At 35.4% G+C, this 18648-nt stretch overlaps 2 protein-coding genes across 3 annotated transcripts; one reads left to right on the top strand and one right to left on the bottom strand.

Annotated features, from left to right (window-relative positions):
• Positions 1 to 10980: 10980 nt before the first annotated feature.
• Positions 10981 to 12165, top strand: LOC131680588 (uncharacterized). Its single transcript, XM_058961302.1, has 2 exons — positions 10981 to 11724; positions 11807 to 12165. Exons 1-2 carry the CDS (start codon positions 11154 to 11156, stop codon positions 12163 to 12165), a joined length of 930 nt encoding a protein of 309 aa, XP_058817285.1. The 5' UTR covers positions 10981 to 11153.
• A 2610-nt stretch (positions 12166 to 14775) lies between these two features.
• Positions 14776 to 16341, bottom strand: LOC131683914 (uncharacterized). 2 transcript variants are annotated; one of them, XM_058966321.1, is made up of 4 exons: positions 16239 to 16341; positions 15859 to 16035; positions 15687 to 15770; positions 14776 to 15520 (listed from the first exon to the last, which is right to left on the bottom strand). In XM_058966321.1, exons 2-4 carry the CDS (start codon positions 16018 to 16020, stop codon positions 15437 to 15439), a joined length of 330 nt encoding a protein of 109 aa, XP_058822304.1. In that variant the 5' UTR covers positions 16021 to 16035; positions 16239 to 16341; the 3' UTR covers positions 14776 to 15436. The 2 variants fall into 2 exon arrangements, 1 of the variants encoding a protein (XP_058822304.1); XR_009304586.1 differs by lacking the exon at positions 16239 to 16341 and having other exon boundaries at positions 15575 to 16046.
• Between the last annotated feature and the right edge of the window lie 2307 nt (positions 16342 to 18648).

The following is an 18648-nucleotide window of genomic DNA, read 5'->3' as shown; positions in this document are numbered from 1 at the left end:
GTTATTTTGTAGTATTTCTATACAAGGAAAATATTTTTGGTTCATCTTCTGAATTAGAATACCTTTTCGTCTCTACTTTGCCCCCAGGAATAGGCACAAAACTGTGGAATTTTTGAGTTCCAGGTATTGTTTTGGCGTCATTATACAGCTCTTAGAGTTCTTCTGACATTTTGTTGTGTTGTTCAGTGAATATGTAGCAGAAAATTAATAATGTGATATTTTTATCAGTTTGTTCAACTGTCCAGTTATATAACTCTTGGGGACTTGTTATGGTATTTCCATAGTCGCCAGTAAGACTAGCTTTTTTGCCATTCGCTTGAGAGTGCCAGCAATAGCATCACAGCGTCCTTTTCCATGGGATGATGCAACAAAATGCCATTCTGCGCTTAAGGTTGGAGAGAGAATCGGCAAAAATCAAAAACGAAAAAAGCAGTTTTTTCCACACCGTGTGTTAGATCTTCATAAAAATCAATCAGCAGTACTGTAACAACATTTTACATAAGCTGATTGGTTTTTATGCAGATCAAACACTCGGTGTGGAAAAAAACTGCTTTTTTCGTTTTCGATTTTGGCCCATTCTCTCTCCAGCATTAACTCATACTTTGATTGGAATCTACACAAGTTTGCAAAGTTTTTCTTATTTTTGTATTGTGATACTGCTCCATCAGACACAAAATAAATTTTAGAACAGTTTGTCAATTGTTTCATACAATTTATCAGTTTTGCGAGGAATAAATGAACTGCAGTCTTCAAGTTTTCCAGTCTTCTTGTCTTCCAGTCTTACAGTCTTCCAGTCTTTTAGTCTTCCAATCTTCCAATATTCCAGTCTTCCGATCTTCCAATCTTCCAGTCTTCATTCAAGTTTGTTATGAATATATACCCAATTCGTTACTGATACTTTTTGCATGTATCAGGCAACTAGCAGCTGGGAAAATGGATTCTGCGATGATCATGACTTTCATTGGTTTAGTTTTCGATAAAAATACACTGAAAAAAAAATCAGTTTGGACAAGGTAAAGTTTTTTTGCAAATAACTTTTTTTTTCTCAAAAGTGCCCAACATGAATTTTTGACGGTAGGTAGGGAACATATTTATCTATCTGAAAACAAAATTTCATCCAAATCAAAAATGTTTTTTTTTTGTAAATCGACTTTAAATTTTTAAAATCGATTTTTTTCAGTGTAGGAGTCAATGAAGAATTTTTTCAATATTTTTATTCGAAAATTTGACTAATTTTCTGAAAACCACTCCTACAACATTTTTGTAGGATTTGTCATTTTTAGACTATAGCCATTTGAAAAAAAATTGGTAAAAAAAAGTTTGGCCCTTTTCAAAAGACAGTCTAGATCATTTTTGTAAAAACAAAATATGCAAAGTGGCTTTTTGTGACAAAGTCTTCATGTACAGAAAGTTTAATTAAAATCTGAGAGGGTGCTGCCAACATTTGTTCGAGTTGGCGCGAAATTCGTCAAATGAAGCAAATGAAACAAATGAAGCAAATGAAGCAAATGAAGCAAATAAAGCAAATGAAGCAAATGAAGCAAATGAAGCAAATGAAGCAAATGAAGCAAATGAAGCAAATGAAGCAAATAAAGCAAATGACGCAAATGAAACAAATGAAGCAAATGATGCAAATGAAGCAAATGAAGCAAATGAAGCAAATGAAGCAAATGAAGCAAATGAAGCAAATGAAGCAAATGAAGCAAATGAAGCAAATGAAGCAAATGAAGCAAATGAAGCAAATGAAGCAAATGAAGCAAATGAAGCAAATAAAGCAAATGAAGCAAATGACGCAAATGAAGCAAATGAAGCAAATGAAGCAAATGAAGCAAATGAATCAAATGAAGAAAATGAAGCAAATGAATCAAAAATAATATTAAATAAAATTAAAAATAAATAAAATGAACGAATCAAATAAATAGATCGAATAGAATTGTTAAAATGAATAAAAAAAGAAAATGAGCAGAATAAAATGAATTGAATAAAATAAAAAATTGAACTATGTTAAATGATTATAAATTAATAGAAAAAATAAATTGCGTCAAATAAATAATTTGGATGAAATAAATGAAACTGAAAAAATCAAGAAACTGAATGAAATGTGTGAACTGGATAAAATGATTAGAATGGATAGAATTAAAAAAGTGAATGAAATAATTTAAATTACTGATCTGAGTAAAAGGCATGAAAAAAATAAACTGATCAAAGTGAATCCAAAAATAAAGCGAATAAAATTGATAAAATGAACCCAAATGAACAAAATGAATAAAAGAACACAAAATGAATACTAAATGAACTAAATAATTGAAAAACGCTGATCTATTTAAAATTATTCATATATTCAGAATGAGTAAAATAAACAAGACGAATAAAATCCATGAAATGAAGAAAGTGAAAAAAATTACCTTTTAGAATGAAATTATAAAACATTTTTGAATAAAGTAAACGAATAAACCATTGTATCAGAAAGTTATGACTTTCTAGGGCTTCCTTTTTTGTATTCACGTTTTCGTTTTAGTTCTTCTTCACTTGACGGCGTCGTTTAAAACTATTTGGTGTTTCTACTTTATTGATTAATTAATTATCAGGAACCTGGAACGTTCAATTTGTTTTGTAATTTAAAATTGTCTGCTTGGTCACATATTCCCGAAAAAAAATTCTTGAGCAGAATAAAATTTTCTGGTGCAGTATCTAACGCGTAATTGAATATAGTGAAGTGAAAAAAGGTCACATAGGATTTCAAGCCCCTTAAACAGAGAGCGACAGAGGGAGAATGCGATTCGTGAATGAGACAGGTAGATATTTGAACGTTTTAATTTGCATTGAAGTAAATAGTGTGAAGTGTCAGCCATTCAGTTGATTATAATGTCGTTCTTTTCCAGACATCCTTATAGCTTGCATATTGTTTCGTTCGGAATTCTCGTTCAGGAAATGTGGTTAAAAAAATTCTATACAAACCAATCAAAAATAATATTAAATAAAATTAAAAATAAATAAAATGAACGAATCAAATAAATAGATCGAATAGAATTGTTAAAATGAATAAAAAAAGAAAATGAGCAGAATAAAATGAATTGAATAAAATAAAAAATTGAACTATGTTAAATGATTATAAATTAATAGAAAAAATAAATTGCGTCAAATAAATAATTTGGATGAAATAAATGAAACTGAAAAAATCAAGAAACTGAATGAAATGTGTGAACTGGATAAAATGATTAGAATGGATAGAATTAAAAAAGTGAATGAAATAATTTAAATTACTGATCTGAGTAAAAGGCATGAAAAAAATAAACTGATCAAAGTGAATCCAAAAATAAAGCACATAGGATTTCAAGCCCCTTAAACAGAGAGCGACAGAGGGAGAATGCGATTCGTGAATGAGACAGGTAGATATTTGAACGTTTTAATTTGCATTGAAGTAAATAGTGTGAAGTGTCAGCCATTCAGTTGATTATAATGTCGTTCTTTTCCAGACATCCTTATAGCTTGCATATTGTTTCGTTCGGAATTCTCGTTCAGGAAATGTGGTTAAAAAAATTCTATACAAACCAATAGTGTGAAAAAGTAATGGTTCAAACTATCAGGATGGCAAAAATGTAGTCAGATCAACTATCTGTCAAATGCATGAACTCTGATTGTAATCCTCGCTAATTTACTTGTACAATACGGAAAACTCGAACGAAACGTGCGCTGATTCATCCAATGACACTCTACTAATTGTGACTGCCATTGAAACATCAATTAGGGGAACCGGGGGCAAGTCCGACACCGTGGGTAAGCCCGACACCCCAAGACTTTTCCCAGATATCAAATTTTAAATCATAAATAATAACAGGATATCATTAGTACGATTGTTTTGAGCATTTCGAGACGCATAGATGCCATATAGATTCATCCAACGTCACAAAATGAACAAAATATGCGAAAGCAAAGTTAATGCGCACTTGGATGTTATTTTTAGTTGAAACATTTTAAGGTTTTAACTGCACAAAAGCTTTGAAAATCACCAGTATTTTTGCCACACATTCTCATCTACTCTCCCTATCATTATTTATCTGCGTCGAGGATAAGTTTGAGTATTCCAACACTGTTTATTGGGCATTTAACAAAAATGTGCGCTGTTGGGGTAAGTTTAAGGTATTCATTTACACTATTATAACATCATGTTAATATTTGAAATACACGGAAACTCTCTTTATTCCTTGTCAGTATTGTCTCAAGCCGACCAAAAAAATTAAAATCAAATTGAGGGCGATTCATAGTTTTATTACAAAAAGGAAAGGTAAAAGGATAATCTAATATGAGATTCTAAAATGATATTGAAGAACAATATCCATCGACAGCCGGATTGTTGATCAACAGAGTTTGAAAAATCATAACACGAACCGGATAGCTTACTACAAAAGCGTATGTTACTTATAAGTGAATGAATCTTAGTAACAGGGGATATATTCTTATTGCAGACCGGATCATACTCCTTAGAGTGGCTTCACAAGCGATAATAAAGCTTGAAAAGATTAAGGGCGAAAATCTTTAACATAATACACACCAAGTGTTCAGCATTATTTATTCACACCACACATTCGTATGCTTTTCCTCTTGCTACACGATGAAATTCCAGAAAGCATGCATTTGCATCACACATACTCATATACACATAATTACACTTTACAACAAATACACCACACATACACAACACATTTTTAATTAAATAAATGGGACGAAAAGAAAGCTAACAAGGGTGTCGCTCTTGCCACTTCGGGGTGCCGGTCTTACCCGCAGCGTTTTTAAAACGTTACTTTTCTCCATTTTTTGGCAACCAATAATTTTTAATGAATCCAATTTTTTGAAACGGTAAATTGTTAAAAGCCATCTAAACAAAGATTATGCACAGAATATACAATTTTTGGAGTTGTGTGGTATTTTAGAAAAAATATTGCACTTAAGGTGTCGGACTTGCACCCGGTTCCCCTATAGTGTACTCAGCATAGTGCAGATATGGACGACGATAAGTTAGAAGACTCATTGTCCTTGCATTCCATATCGAGAATGGGGACTTTGGGAGACTTCTTTTCCCGGATATAATTCTTGGATATTTTTGGGATTTGAGCCGTTATTTTTCATGAAAGTTCATACCAATAAAACGAATGTGAATTTTCAATAACATCATCACGAAAAAGGCGTTCTTAGATTCCACATGACGTATTTGAGCATATTTCATTCAAAATTTAATAGCGAAACGAACAGTTTAAATATCGTACGTAGAATGTCTCTTTTGAAAATTTTCATCTTCAAACATCCATATTACCCAGTTAAGCAAAATATGGTTCTGAGATGAATTGACTTAATTATAGTGTATAGGGTAAGGTGGGGCAAATCCAACCGTTGGGTAAACCCGACCCCCCTCTGTTATCGAAAATCGAAAGCGCTACGCGAACTAATATCAATGTTGTCGTGTAGAGCATCGAAAATAATTATAATGGTGGTATGACAGCATTTTATTAGACTACATTGAGATGCTCAAACAACAATAAGTGTGTTTTTACAACTTTTGATTTGATTTTTGTGTATCATTGACTACAGGATATTTCTTATTGTTAAAGTGATAGCATAAAAAGTGTAAGTGGATTTAAATTCTTTGATTAAAGGCCTACAAAGTGCATAGATGAATTTAGTCCAACTTTTTCATCATTTTTTTTTAATTGCATCGTAATGAAAAATGACGCGGTGGGGCAAATCCGACCTCTAAATAGTAGGGTAAATCGGACCGCTTTTTTGTTAAGAAAATGATTATTTATAAAATTGGAATATATTTTTATTGTTATTTTTTATTATTTTTTCACAATGGTTCATAATTACAAACGAAAGATACAAAAACGTGATGAATATAGTATTCGTCTAATAATTGCTCCGAGAAAAATGGGAATATCTTTGCGTACTACTGCTCGTGATTTTGACATTCCAAGATTGACATTGAATTCCATTTTCTTCATACTACAATTCAATAACATAACATTCATTGATTTATTTTCAACGATAAATCCATATAATTTGGGTAGTAACAGCAAAAATGAACGTTTTCGTAAAACACTTGTATCTCAAAGTTTTCCCAAGATAGGAATAAATTACTATACATTGAAAGTTGTCCAGAAGTCTAACCTTTAATTTGGTATATAAAACGACTTGATCCGATGTAAAATGAGCATTTTACAGCCAAAACCATTTACTAGGTCGGATTTGCCCCAACTTACCCTAACCTTCCGGAAGTCCCGCTAGTGCACGGAGTGCACGCTGCTCTGAAAATCTAGCGAAATCGTCTTAGCGCACCAGCGGCTGCTCGTTTAGTGGGTCATTTGCGCGACTTCCGGAGCTTTGAATAAAACTGAATTAAATTGGAGTTGATGTAGTTTTCGATTTTTGATCACCTATATACCCATAGTGTGACGTTTCGAAGGGATTCATTTTAAGGGTGTGAACATTTGAAAATGGTTATAGTTTTCCCAAAATACAGCATTTTGCAAATTTTCTTAGGACTACAAATATGTTATTTGCTATGTAGGATGGAATATTGAACTTGTTTTCCGCGAGTGGCAGATTAGCAGAAGATCTTATCACACAACTTAGAAATGGATAGAGAAACAGCAAGATAGATGTGAGTCGTGTCAGTTGCCACGAACACGAAAGGAGATATATATATATATATATATATATATATATATATATATATATATATATATATATATATATATATATATATATATATATATATATATATATATATATATATATATATATATATATATATATATATATATATATATATATATATATATATATATATATATATATATATATATATATATATATATATATATATATATATATATATATATATATATATATATATATATATATATATATATATATATATATATATATATAAATGGGGGTACGTGTTAGGAATGGCAAATGATGGTAAATTCCGTAACCTTATTTTTATAGGTATATTATGCGATATATTCTTACATCCTTACATTATTATTGCGCCATAACCAGTATAACCTAAAGAAAAAAAGAGCTAAAATTTCGCTAGAGTTGTGGGATTCAAAAATACAGTTGCTTTCGGTGATGCCACGAGTATAATTATATGAAAAATCTTTTATCTCACTACTAGGTGAATTACTTGATGATCTGTGTATTAATATACCATCCAACATTTAACTCACAATTGAACGCAACGCCAAATCCAAGCGGAAAAAAATTTCACTATGAATACATTATTTTGTCTTTGAAGTAAACTTACATATTGATTTTTGAGAAATAGTTCATTTGTTATAGAGGTAATTCACAAAATATTTTCAAATCCTTGAATCACGTGGATGTGTTCTCAAATCCCAATACTCAATATAAGTTTAGTTTTGGCCCTAAAACACTAGTAAAGCAATATTCTGTAAGTAACTGTCTCATTTTTAGTTAGTGAAATTGGTAAGCGAGGAATAAAAATACAAAATGTTTAATATCTGCGCCGCTCGTGAACGGATTTTGACAATTTATAGCTTGTTAGAAAGGTAATCTTTCTGATTATGTGCAGATGTTCCTGCAATGTTTTGAAGAAATCACCCATATCTCAGAAAGTAAACAACAAATCGTAAAACAAAAATAATAGTGTCAATTGGTCACGTTGGGCCTTTCATTTGAAACTAGTTTCATAAGGATCGCTTCAGCCATTGCTGAGATAATTACATGACATACTTAAAAATACATACTTACACACACATACCCATACATACAGACATTGTCTCAATTTGTCGAGCTGAGTCGATTGGTATATGAGACTCGGCCCTCCGGGCCTAGGAAAAAGTTTTCAAAGTTTGAGCGAATCCTATACATTTCTTTTGTAACAAATGCAAAAATGTTTGATTTGAAAGGTTGAAACCGTACTAGTGCCCTAATCGATATTCGAATAAGTAAATTATCTATAGTAGGGCTGAATCTTATATGATCAATATAGTTTATCGTAATGTTGGTATTGCAATTCAATTTAACTTCATTTTCAGAAGCATCCACACTTTTTAATGACCTTCATAAAACCACACGCTATCAAACTATCATGCTATGTACTATCTATGCTACACCATTGCCAAAAGCATAAACCACAACGGATAGAAGGCATTTTAATTTCTTCATGGCCCATCGCACAGCTCATTTATCACATATCCATCATTTACTGCTGCCACCGGCCGCTTGTTCGGACGCCCGAACGCCCGATGATTTCCGCAGATCTGAACTGTTAATTTCTACTACCTACAGGGTAATCGGGTGTAATACACCCCCTCAGGAGGAATGAAAGTTATATTTCAACGTTGAACGCTATGTTCTTCGCATTAACTACTTTTGATTAATAGCTATACTAGGCTGAAATTAATTTTAGCTTCATTTTTTAGAAACATTGTAATGATATAAAGTCAGGGTAAAATGTTACCACTTTAGAGTAATGTACCTCACAAACAAGTGTTAGAAGATTCAGTTCGAGTGAATGTAGCACCGACTACATCGATGTAGTGTACTATTAAATACAAAAATTCCACTAATTCATAATCATTTCATAAACTGAGACTTTATTATAATTCGTAACATATTTGTTCAGGTCGCTTGGTTTGAAATATAAATATTTTGGTTTGATATGCAGTCCTCTGGTGCAAAAAACAAACATTTTATCTGCTCATTCGACATTGAGCCGAAACGTCGGATGAATAGTTAAAATTTTTGTTTTATTTGCACCAGAAGACTGCTTGTGAAACGAACATATTTATAATTGGTAGCTGAAAACAGTTTTACCACATCTAACTCTTTGCAATTGGTAACAATGCTTACCGAAAACAATACATGGTTTTAAACTTACATCAGAATGCCTCTTTTGAAACATTTGTATTTATTCTTATTTTGCAGTACATGAGTCATGTCAATCTTACTCGTTACATTGGTTCCGTGCAATGGAAGTACGGCGTTGCACCTCGGGTGGGCGTATTATACCCTCTTACCCTAATAAGGACCAGTCGGTACCCTACGGTGTACATTTCCTCCCGAATGGTACTTTTGTCCGAAAACTTCCTAATACAGTGCCTGTTCGGAATAGTGAACATAATTGTTATTGTATATAATCGATCTAATAAAGTTCACCGTACCAAGCAAGAGCTGTGACCAGGCCTTTTCTAACTATCAGCCATGTACTATTAATTTTCGATGATTGAAGCAACACGCCCGAGAAAGAAAGATTTGATGAATGTTCGTGTATGCGTTTGACAGCACCTGAAAACAACACCAACCAGGCGACTCCATTGAACGGAACGTTCAGCTAAAAGGCTCACGAGTCATGCACATAAATAGGCACTCGTTACAAGTATGCGACACCGAATAACTATAAACGATTAGCCAGAACGTTTTTTCTACCTATGCCATAGCAACATGACATGATAACTCGTCGCTGTTTTGCTATCTTATGATAAGCGCCATTGAGTACATTTCGAGAAAAACAATTTTTAAAGTTTGAGATTTAATACCTTGAAACTATAAGCATGGTATAAACAATTCTAAGAAGACAATTGATGCTTCTATCTATTCTGTATTAATCTCTCAAATATTATGAAAATCGGTTGACTATGTTTCGAGTGTTTACTATAAATATAAACAAAAGTCGCACTCACACGTGTACTCCTATGACATGTTGATGACAAAATTTGTATGGCGTGTCATAATAGTGCATGGAAAATTTTCTATAGAAAAATATCAACAATTATTAACTTTTATTCATATCTTTGGGTTCATTTAGTCTATAATCAATCGGTGAGATGTATTTTGAAGGAAATGAGTCAGGTAATCTAGAAAAAATAGTTGTTTTTGGTTACAGTGTTGCCAAATATGCTATATTTTCAGTTTAAAACTAAAACTGCATTTTGCTCACAAATCGTGTATTTTTGTTTTGAAAATGATTATGCCATTATGTTTCTCAGATAGTTTTAGACATAAAAACATCATTTACATCAATTTAACTTGAGCCAATCGTTAGACACAGTCATTTTAGGCAAAAAATTAAAAATTTCTCAGCACGTTTCTCGCTATATCATAGTAAACAAGCAGAATGTCAAAATTCTGAAAACGCCACTTTGTAGAGATTTTTAGACAAGTGATGTAGCATATCTAACTCAGTTTACCCCAAAATGGCGTTTGTCATAAGATAGCACAACAGCGACGAACTGGCGCGATTATGTGAAAGTCAGGGTTGCAAAAAGTCATGAGTATCAATAAATTTTCAAACTGTGCGTAAAAGTTCAGTCACGAACCAAAACGATCGTAATTTTAAGTTGATACAACTCAAACAACCAAAACTGAAGTCCGTGAGTGGCAACAACGTATATGTGTGAAGTGAGATAAAATTTGACAGCACTGCCACTGATGCGAATGTAACTCACTTTTCATACTCTCTGCTGTGTGTGCTTCGCGCTATTTTATTTGGCTTGTACACTTCTTACCGTGAAGATTGTTCGATTTCGAGGTTTTAAAATGGAAAAGGCGAAAAAGGCAACAAAGCGTTCGTTTGCATCGATCACTCGGGAATGTGTTAAAATTTCGGAAGGAGTTTTCAAATGCTATATAGACGAGAATGGGAATTGTGGTTATTTTCAGAATAACTACGATGCCGGTAACTTTACTCGACATTTTCGACTAAAGCATCCGGAAGCAGCAAAAGTTCGAGGACTTCTCAACGACTCTGATGGCGTAGCAAAAATGAAGCGTCCAGTTGCAAAACGACCGGTGGCGATTGATGCTCACAATTTTATTGAAGCTTGTTTGAAGCTAGTCATTTGCCATAATCTACCAATGCGATGCTTCGAATGGGAAGGGCTTCGAATGCTACTGGACCCGATTTCAGAAGCGGTCAATGTGAAAGTAAATAGACAAAACATCAAAACCCACGCACATGCAGTATCAGTTAAAATAATCGATAGACTAAAAGAAGAAATGGCAAACCGATTGGTATCTCTTAAAATCGATTCGGCATCGAAACACAATCGGCATATTCTTGGTATCAACGCTCAATACCAAATGGCAGACCAGGTAGTTATTCGAACCTTGTGTAAGTACCAATAAAAATGTACTTGAAACCGAAATTTAATCGCATTTTCTTGTTAGGTATGGTTGAGGTACGCGAGAGCCAAACAGCGAAGTTTCTGAAAAGGAAAGTTCTCGACGTTCTTAGCCGATATGACGTGTCGATTGACCAGATTTTTTCCATTACCTCCGACAACGGTGCAAACATGCTATCTGCTGCAAAACAACTTCAGGAACATTTCACGTATACGATACAATCCAATGGTAACATGCAGTCGGACGGAATGGAAGACGACTCTAGGCGAGATGATCTAGTAGAGGCTTTAACGACGGAACTCAGTACACATTTCAATATCGTTCGATGTGCTGCTCACACGTTACAGCTAGCGTTAAATGATGTTGTCAGAAACACAGACCCTAACGTGAAATGCATCACTGACTTCGTAAAAAGTGTAAAAAAGATCAAATACAAAAGTTCCTTCGACGTCAACAAAGCATCGTATCCTCCGTTGTGGTCACCCACCAGATGGAGTGGTAAATACGTTATGATAAGGAGCATCATTCAGCAGGAATCATTCTTCACTAGTCTAGTCGAGCAATTTCCTGAACTTTGTAAGTGCCACTGTCTTTTGCATATCTAGATTAAAACATTTTTGCAACGTACACTTATATATACTTGTTATGCAAATTTCAGCCCTGAATGAAGAAGATTGGGAGTACATGAAAGAGTATGAAGCTGCCTTTAAACCGTTGTACGTTACTACTAAACTTATGCAGCTCAACCATCAAACATTTTCGGATTTTTACTTGCAATGGCTATTAGCTATCAAGGACATCAAAACACTCGCGAATAACAGATTTTCTGAACCGTTACTGGAATCCCTGAATCGACGTATTGCCGTTTTGAAAGAAAATATGGCCTTCAAATCAGCTCTCTACTTAGACCCCCGGTTTAATTTTCTACACTCAACAGTCTTTACACCAGACGAAAACAATAACGTGCAGGTAAATACTAATCGTTCTAATAGAAACAACGTGTTCAAATATATATAATTTTCATTTTTAGAATTATATAATTGGTATCTGGGACCGGATACAATCTTTAAAACCATCAGAGTCCTCACCAGTCGCTACAAGCAGTGACTCTAAGTGTACGGATTTCGACGATACAACCAATTTTTTAACCGAAATGTTCGGCGGATCGTTGGGTGCGTCTTCCTCAAAAATTTCATCGCCTTTACTACAGCAACTAAAAATGCTAGAAATAGAACCACGCCAGCCGCATGATTACAACGTTTGGAATCATTGGACCGCTCGCAAAACTTCTCATCCTCAACTTTATGCTGTAGCAATAGTGGTAATTGCTATTCCCGCGAGCCAAGTATCGGTAGAACGAGCTTTCAGTGCTTTAGGCTTACTTTTGTCTGATCTACGAACAGGAATCTCTGATGAGGTATTAGAAGACGTATTACTCATCAAACTCAACAAAGATTTGTTTGAAAAGGTACTACCAACACTGTACGACTGGAAAAGTTACAATGCAAAATAAAAATTTTAAGACATATCCATAGTTCAACCAAAGTTATCGCAGACTGACTACGCTATTTTTGAATGTATAATATGTATATAGTTATCCTAGTTATAAGCTTCAAAATCCGTTTTTTTTTTTAATTTTGAATTATCATTGCGCTGTAATTTATATGTACAAAATAAACCAAATGGATTCGAAACCAGCACGCTATTCATTGAACTAAAAAAAGATTCAGCAGTCAAACTATCAGCAGCCAACATACCGGCGGGCTTTTTTCATTATTTCCGTGAGCTATACTACAACTGATGGCACTGATAGACAGAAATAAACAAAAATGTACATTTTCCATTGGTTTCTCTCTTACTTCTTTATTCGTCTGGACAACAGCACGAGTTACTTGGCCGGAATGCTGAATAGCTGATAATTTACTCAGATGAAGAACAGTAATCCACGAACACAGCCTAGAAACGGTAGAGATAGTTATGCGAATTATGTTTAAAATATATTTACTCAGCGAAGCTAATACATCCACACGGGACTGAATGCTGAATCAATTTGTTGTTTTGCTTTTCGTCACTTTTTCTTGCACTGCCTGTGCCTACTGCGATTCAAAATTTTCTAGAACCGTTGACATGCTTGCGCGGAGAACAATGCACTAACGAAACGAATCGTCGGCGAACGCAGCAAAACACCATGCAGACGCTTTGCTTTCCGCGTCAGCATGTCAGCAGGTTAGATGTAGAAACGTGAGCTCTGTTCCAGTATGAGATGAATTGGTCTTTCGTTACAGAACCCGATGAAACAGGAAGTAATCCGACACAAGCTTGGAAAGATTTGATTATACTCTTCTGCTATGTGTTTCATCAATCAGTAAGCAGTAGTATATATTAGGAACAATTTGTTTTGTGCGAAGTATTACATTGGTACAGTTGGTGTTACACTCATTTAACCTTTGGTGTAGCTTTTTGCACTATAACGGTGTAGCACCAGGAAAAACGAAAACGCTTCAACATCGTGGAACGTCTTGCAATTGCACTAACAGTTCTATAGGAGCTGGAACTCACGGTGTTTCAGCATTCACATTTACTTTCATTCTAGCACACTGCATAGTACATTGGCGAAAGAAGGCTTCTTATGATTTAGAAATTCGATGGAGTCGCTTTGGTTCCAAACACAATGCACAAAATAATTTTTTATTTAGAACCGTTGTATATGTTGTACCTTCTATTATGTTTCATTCATACGGAATGATTTACAATATGATATATTTCTACTTAGTGGAGAAAAAGTTAGGTAAAAATTACGTTTATCTGCTGAGGAAAAACTTGTTTTAAACCACATTTGGAAGGGGCACAAAATCTAAAACTAAATAAGTTATGGAGATGCGATTCGAGGTCCTCACATGAGAATCCGACATTAACTTAGTGACGATTCCGGATTCCGTCGCTAGCTTAGTCCTGTCATTAAGTTGGTGTCGGATTCTGATGAGAGGAGCTCGAAATGCATTTCTATAACTAGTTTATGATTTGCTATGCTATGAGCAATGGTATTTCATTATCATTTAATTTGGAAAGAAAAAATCAATAAATGGCAATCACGCTGAGAAAATAAACTGTAAACAGATAATATCAAAAAGGTGATCAGGTAACGTATTTAGAAAACCTAATATTGCTTGATAAAAAAAGCCAACCTTGATTAGCAAACATGCTTCTGAATGAAAAATTGACGATAACGACGATCATTTTTGTAACTGACTGTCTCAGTGAGATTTTCATCGAATTGAACCGAAGAAATATGAGAAAAAGTGCGAAATGAGAGAACAAATTTCGCAGTGGCACTCACATTGTGTCAATAACAGTGTGTGTTGTCATCACAGTGAGGGAACATGCATCGAAAGGAAGTCGATGGTGAGTGCTTGCGTCCGTCTATGAGTGTTTTCTGTTTACAGTTACAGAAAGCAACCCTGGTCCAGATACAGCAGTACTATGCTTTTTTTAAGTTTTAGTTTTTATTTCCTCAGCTTAAACCTCTTCAAAACTGAATCATAATAATATGCTATCATCAAACCTTTGGAGTATATAAACAATTGGTAAGTTGTTCATTTAATATAAATAATATGCGATCTCTCTATACATAACTACTGAAAATTAGTTGAACAGCATCTTTTAGTGCCGATCTAGTCAGTATTTTGTTCCTATCAAGATTTTTTATAGTCAGCCTTCAATTTTTTCTCGCATTATACAATTCATGAAGAGCATCAGAATAAACAAAAGATATGATTCAGCGTCTTGGTGCTGAGATTTTTAAGATTCAGCCATGAATAACAAAAAAGAAATAACATCCGGAACGGATAGCAGCGTATAGCTATCTATATACTCTTGCACTTATCAGCACCAAGATCGGTTGGCGTTATCATCCCGCCCGCATGCGGCGTAAAGCAGGACCGTTGGCCCATGACTTTTCTCGGAACTCGCAGATCTTTAACTGCAAGTTTTGCTTGTTTGTGAAGATGTCGCTGTGGGCCAGCAGAATGTTATTGGTCGCCTGAGTTAATGGGAACATGTCATGTTCTTTGCCAGTTGCTGCACTAGATTACGTCGTTGATCGAAAATCTGTCGGTGACCCTTCTCGGAGAATTTAACCGACCGAGTAGACGGCGTTTTGGGCGTCCGAGGCGAGCGGTTTGCATTGTCTGCCGGACATGTCTAAGACAGAAAACTTTGTACTGTTCCATGTTGATGTAGCTTGAGGTAGGAACTGGATAGCGCTACTGTAGAGGATAGTGGTGCTCTGCTATCCGATGTGAGGTGCGGTGATGGATGATGCTGTAGCTGCTGCTGCTATTGCTGAGGTTTCTGGTGCTGAAGACGTCCACAGCTAGAAAGGCATAAATTAGTGTTTTAAGTTGTTGTTGCTGAGACTGTTTCTTACGGTAATTTTGAGTGAACACTCGGGGAGACGATGGTACTAAGATTGCACTGGGCGACTGGCAGTCCTATGGTTTGGACTGGGGTAGTGTTTTGAATTTCTTCTCGAAATTCACCTGCTTTAGCACATTATCCATATCATCCGGTTTGACCCTCTTGAAGACATTTTTTGTTTTGATAGTTGGCGAAATATGTGGACTCTGAAATTCATCAATCAAATATGACGTGGGTGTTGGCAGTGCGGATGGCATTAGCGATTATGGTCGATTGTTGCGTCGTCCCGATTACCGCCGACGTTAGTTTGCAGACCACCAGATGAATTGTTTGAACCGCTGTTACTGCTGCTACTGGTGCGCATTGCTCAGCTGAGCCGGAGTTGGCGCTAGAATGAACGTCTTCGTCAGCTTCGTTGGGCGTTCTAGCAGGAACAGGTACCTGTTGTTCGTTCATATTCGTCGATTGCAGCTGTGTGTTAGACGAGCCGGTATTCGTGATTACCTTTGCTCCGGTTATTGCAGCACTAATGCTGATTTCGGTTTTAGATCAGAGTCGCCCTAGGTTCGCTCTAATATTTACAAAATCCATATAAAAGTGACAGCTCAGGGCGAACCTAGAGCGACTCGATTCTAAAAACGAAATCAGCATAAGTGAAAATTAACTTCAGTTACCTGAGCCAATGATGAAAGTCCCAATAACTAAAAATTGCAGAAAACTTTTGTCTTGGTTACCATTTTGTTATTGTTTTTATTATGTAGTCGCTTGCTGCGATTCACTAAACTTTCAAAATGACATTAATGAAAGAGTGCGTTCAATGCCGCTATCCGTGTTGCCAGTCACTACTTTTCACAATTTGACTTGATTTCGTTCATGATATCCCGGATATCACACAAGAATGATGATATGAGATGACATTTTGTTGTATGGGATATCAAGTGATATGATTCGTAATATCACCGGATATCACGGTAATTCGCATATCACTTGATATCAGTGGTAATGTGAACATAACATAAAGAAGTGTACTTAAATCTATTGCAAATACAAACAAAAAACTGCTAAATTCGTTATGAAAACTTTGACAGCAACGTGTCGATTGAACAGTTTGATGGCACTGTTTGCCCATCTGTCTGGCGTCAGTGTTGAGAAAATTAGATTTAACATGTGGAAACTGCATGAAGTATTCCTCAATATATTAGTACAAGTGCGATTCGTTTACGGTTACACGTTGTACGAAGCCATTTTTAGTAGTCTGGATAACATTCAAATAATAACCTCAGATAACAGACGTTTGGGCTCGATCCGAAATGTGTGTAAATACCCGCTACTGACATTCCAAATAAATTAGACGCCTAACATGTCTGGAAACGTTTGTAGATGGGGCAGTGATCGATACAAGACAGTTTGAGTGCAGCTGTCAAACTCGTGTATCAAACAGTACAGTTTCGCAGATGGCAATTCAGCTTTTTGTTGGTGGCTGCGTTCCCAAATGCGCACCCCACTTTGACAAGTCGTCCGTCCAATGTCAATTTTGACAAATCATCAGTCTTGTCAATTTTGACAAGCCGTCGCTTGAGTTTCAATGTTCACATCACGGTAGGCGTTCATTTCTGTTCTCAACTAAAACGTTAAACGTCAAATTAAAATTTTGTATATTTTTCCGTGAAAATAAAAAAACCGATTTCCTTTCGAGTCGGCACAATCGAGTGAATTGAGGTGTTTGTTTTGTGGATCATCTCTAATTCAATTCGCCGATTGATATACTGAGAAAAACAATTATCAGCGACACTCGATTTAGTTGAAACAAATAAGCCGGTTGAATTGCAACCGATTTCGTCATTGCAGCTGCAATCGTCAATTTTCTATGAGATTGTTTTTATCGCTTTTCTAGTTTGGCTTTATTCTTTTTTACGACGAATGCAAGATTCGTTCGGGCTTACTTCGAATAAGGGTGGTTGTGATAAATGGTTAATTTTGATCGAAAATCGCCCATCTCTAAACAAGGTTTGCAAATTTACTGTATTAAAAAAGATGGAGTGCTTTTCCGGGTGATTTTGCACCGAGTTTCGTTGGTCATATCGTACGTGATGAATTCATGTAGGAGCAGAAGCTTGAATCCCTTAATTCTCTCGACACTCATAGTAGCATCCAAACAACTGAGAATATGTTATAAATCTATTAACCAGCCTACAAAAAGATGCGCGAAGCGATTGATATCAACGGAAAAGATTATTGAAAACAAACTAACAAATTTTAAATTTGACGTTTAACAGTTGAGAACATGAGCAGGGTAGGTTAAAGTTTGTGACACTGAAGGCTTGTCAAAATGGACACTCCTGTCGATTTCTCAAAATTGACACTGGACGGTCGACTTGTCATAGTGGGGAGCGCATTTGGGAACGCAGCCACCAACAAAAAGCTGAATAGTGGAAAACTGAATTCAAACGTTTAGCAACTTGAAAGTTCACATATGGTTTTAAGGAAATATTGTTCTAGCCTAAATGTCTGTTATCTGTGGTTTAATACTCCCTACTCTACCATTCCTGCTCCTCGGCGAAGGCACTCTTCATCCTCAAACTACGTCTTGCAACTATAAAGATCAGATTACACCGTCTGGGGACAGCATAACGTAGTTGCCAAATCCATTACACTGTACCTAGCACACCTGTGTTCGCACTTCCACTACTGCTTATAGTGTGTTAAGCCCTATACCACTATAGGTCAGATCGGACAGAAGTGTTAATAACTTTTAAAGACCTACTAAACGCATCTTCCATTTTTCGACCGCACTTGGACATTTACACCGACACGTATAGTGATGAAAGTTTGGCTGTTTTTCTCCATATATTTTGATTTTCACCGAATAATATAGAGTAAAAATGCACCCATGATGCTGGGGATCATTTTTGGTCATCGTACTCTGCAATAGTTTATACCTGTTCAGTTGTTGGGGTCCTTTAACTCAGTAATGCCCAGAGGCATCGAGTGGTTCTAGGGCGGCCCTGACTAAAACGCTTGATTTATACGAGAGTAAAAATAAGCCGCTCCAACCAAGCATACTACAAAAGCTAATAAATCAAG

The sequence above is a fragment of the Topomyia yanbarensis genome, chromosome 2, assembly GCF_030247195.1.
Source record: "Topomyia yanbarensis strain Yona2022 chromosome 2, ASM3024719v1, whole genome shotgun sequence".
In the NCBI taxonomy this organism is placed as follows: Eukaryota; Metazoa; Arthropoda; class Insecta; order Diptera; family Culicidae; genus Topomyia; species Topomyia yanbarensis.
Note: the sequence above shows the minus strand (reverse complement) of the source record. Positions and strands in the feature narration are given on the sequence as shown.

Excerpts from the sequence above, each read along its gene's own strand:
- LOC131680588 (XM_058961302.1), top strand. The coding sequence starts at position 11,154 with ATGTACTTGAAACCGAAATTTAATCGCATTTTCTTGTTAGGTATGGTT. Across the intron at positions 11,725-11,806 it reads CGAGCAATTTCCTGAACTTT|CCCTGAATGAAGAAGATTGG; the intron begins GTAAGTGCCACT and ends TGCAAATTTCAG.
- LOC131683914 (XM_058966321.1), bottom strand. The coding sequence starts at position 16,020 with ATGAACGAACAACAGGTACCTGTTCCTGCTAGAACGCCCAACGAAGCT. Across the intron at positions 15,771-15,858 it reads TCTGCAAACTAACGTCGGCG|AGTCCACATATTTCGCCAAC; the intron begins GTAATCGGGACG and ends GATGAATTTCAG. Across the intron at positions 15,521-15,686 it reads TGGATAATGTGCTAAAGCAG|CTGTGGACGTCTTCAGCACC; the intron begins GTGAATTTCGAG and ends ATGCCTTTCTAG.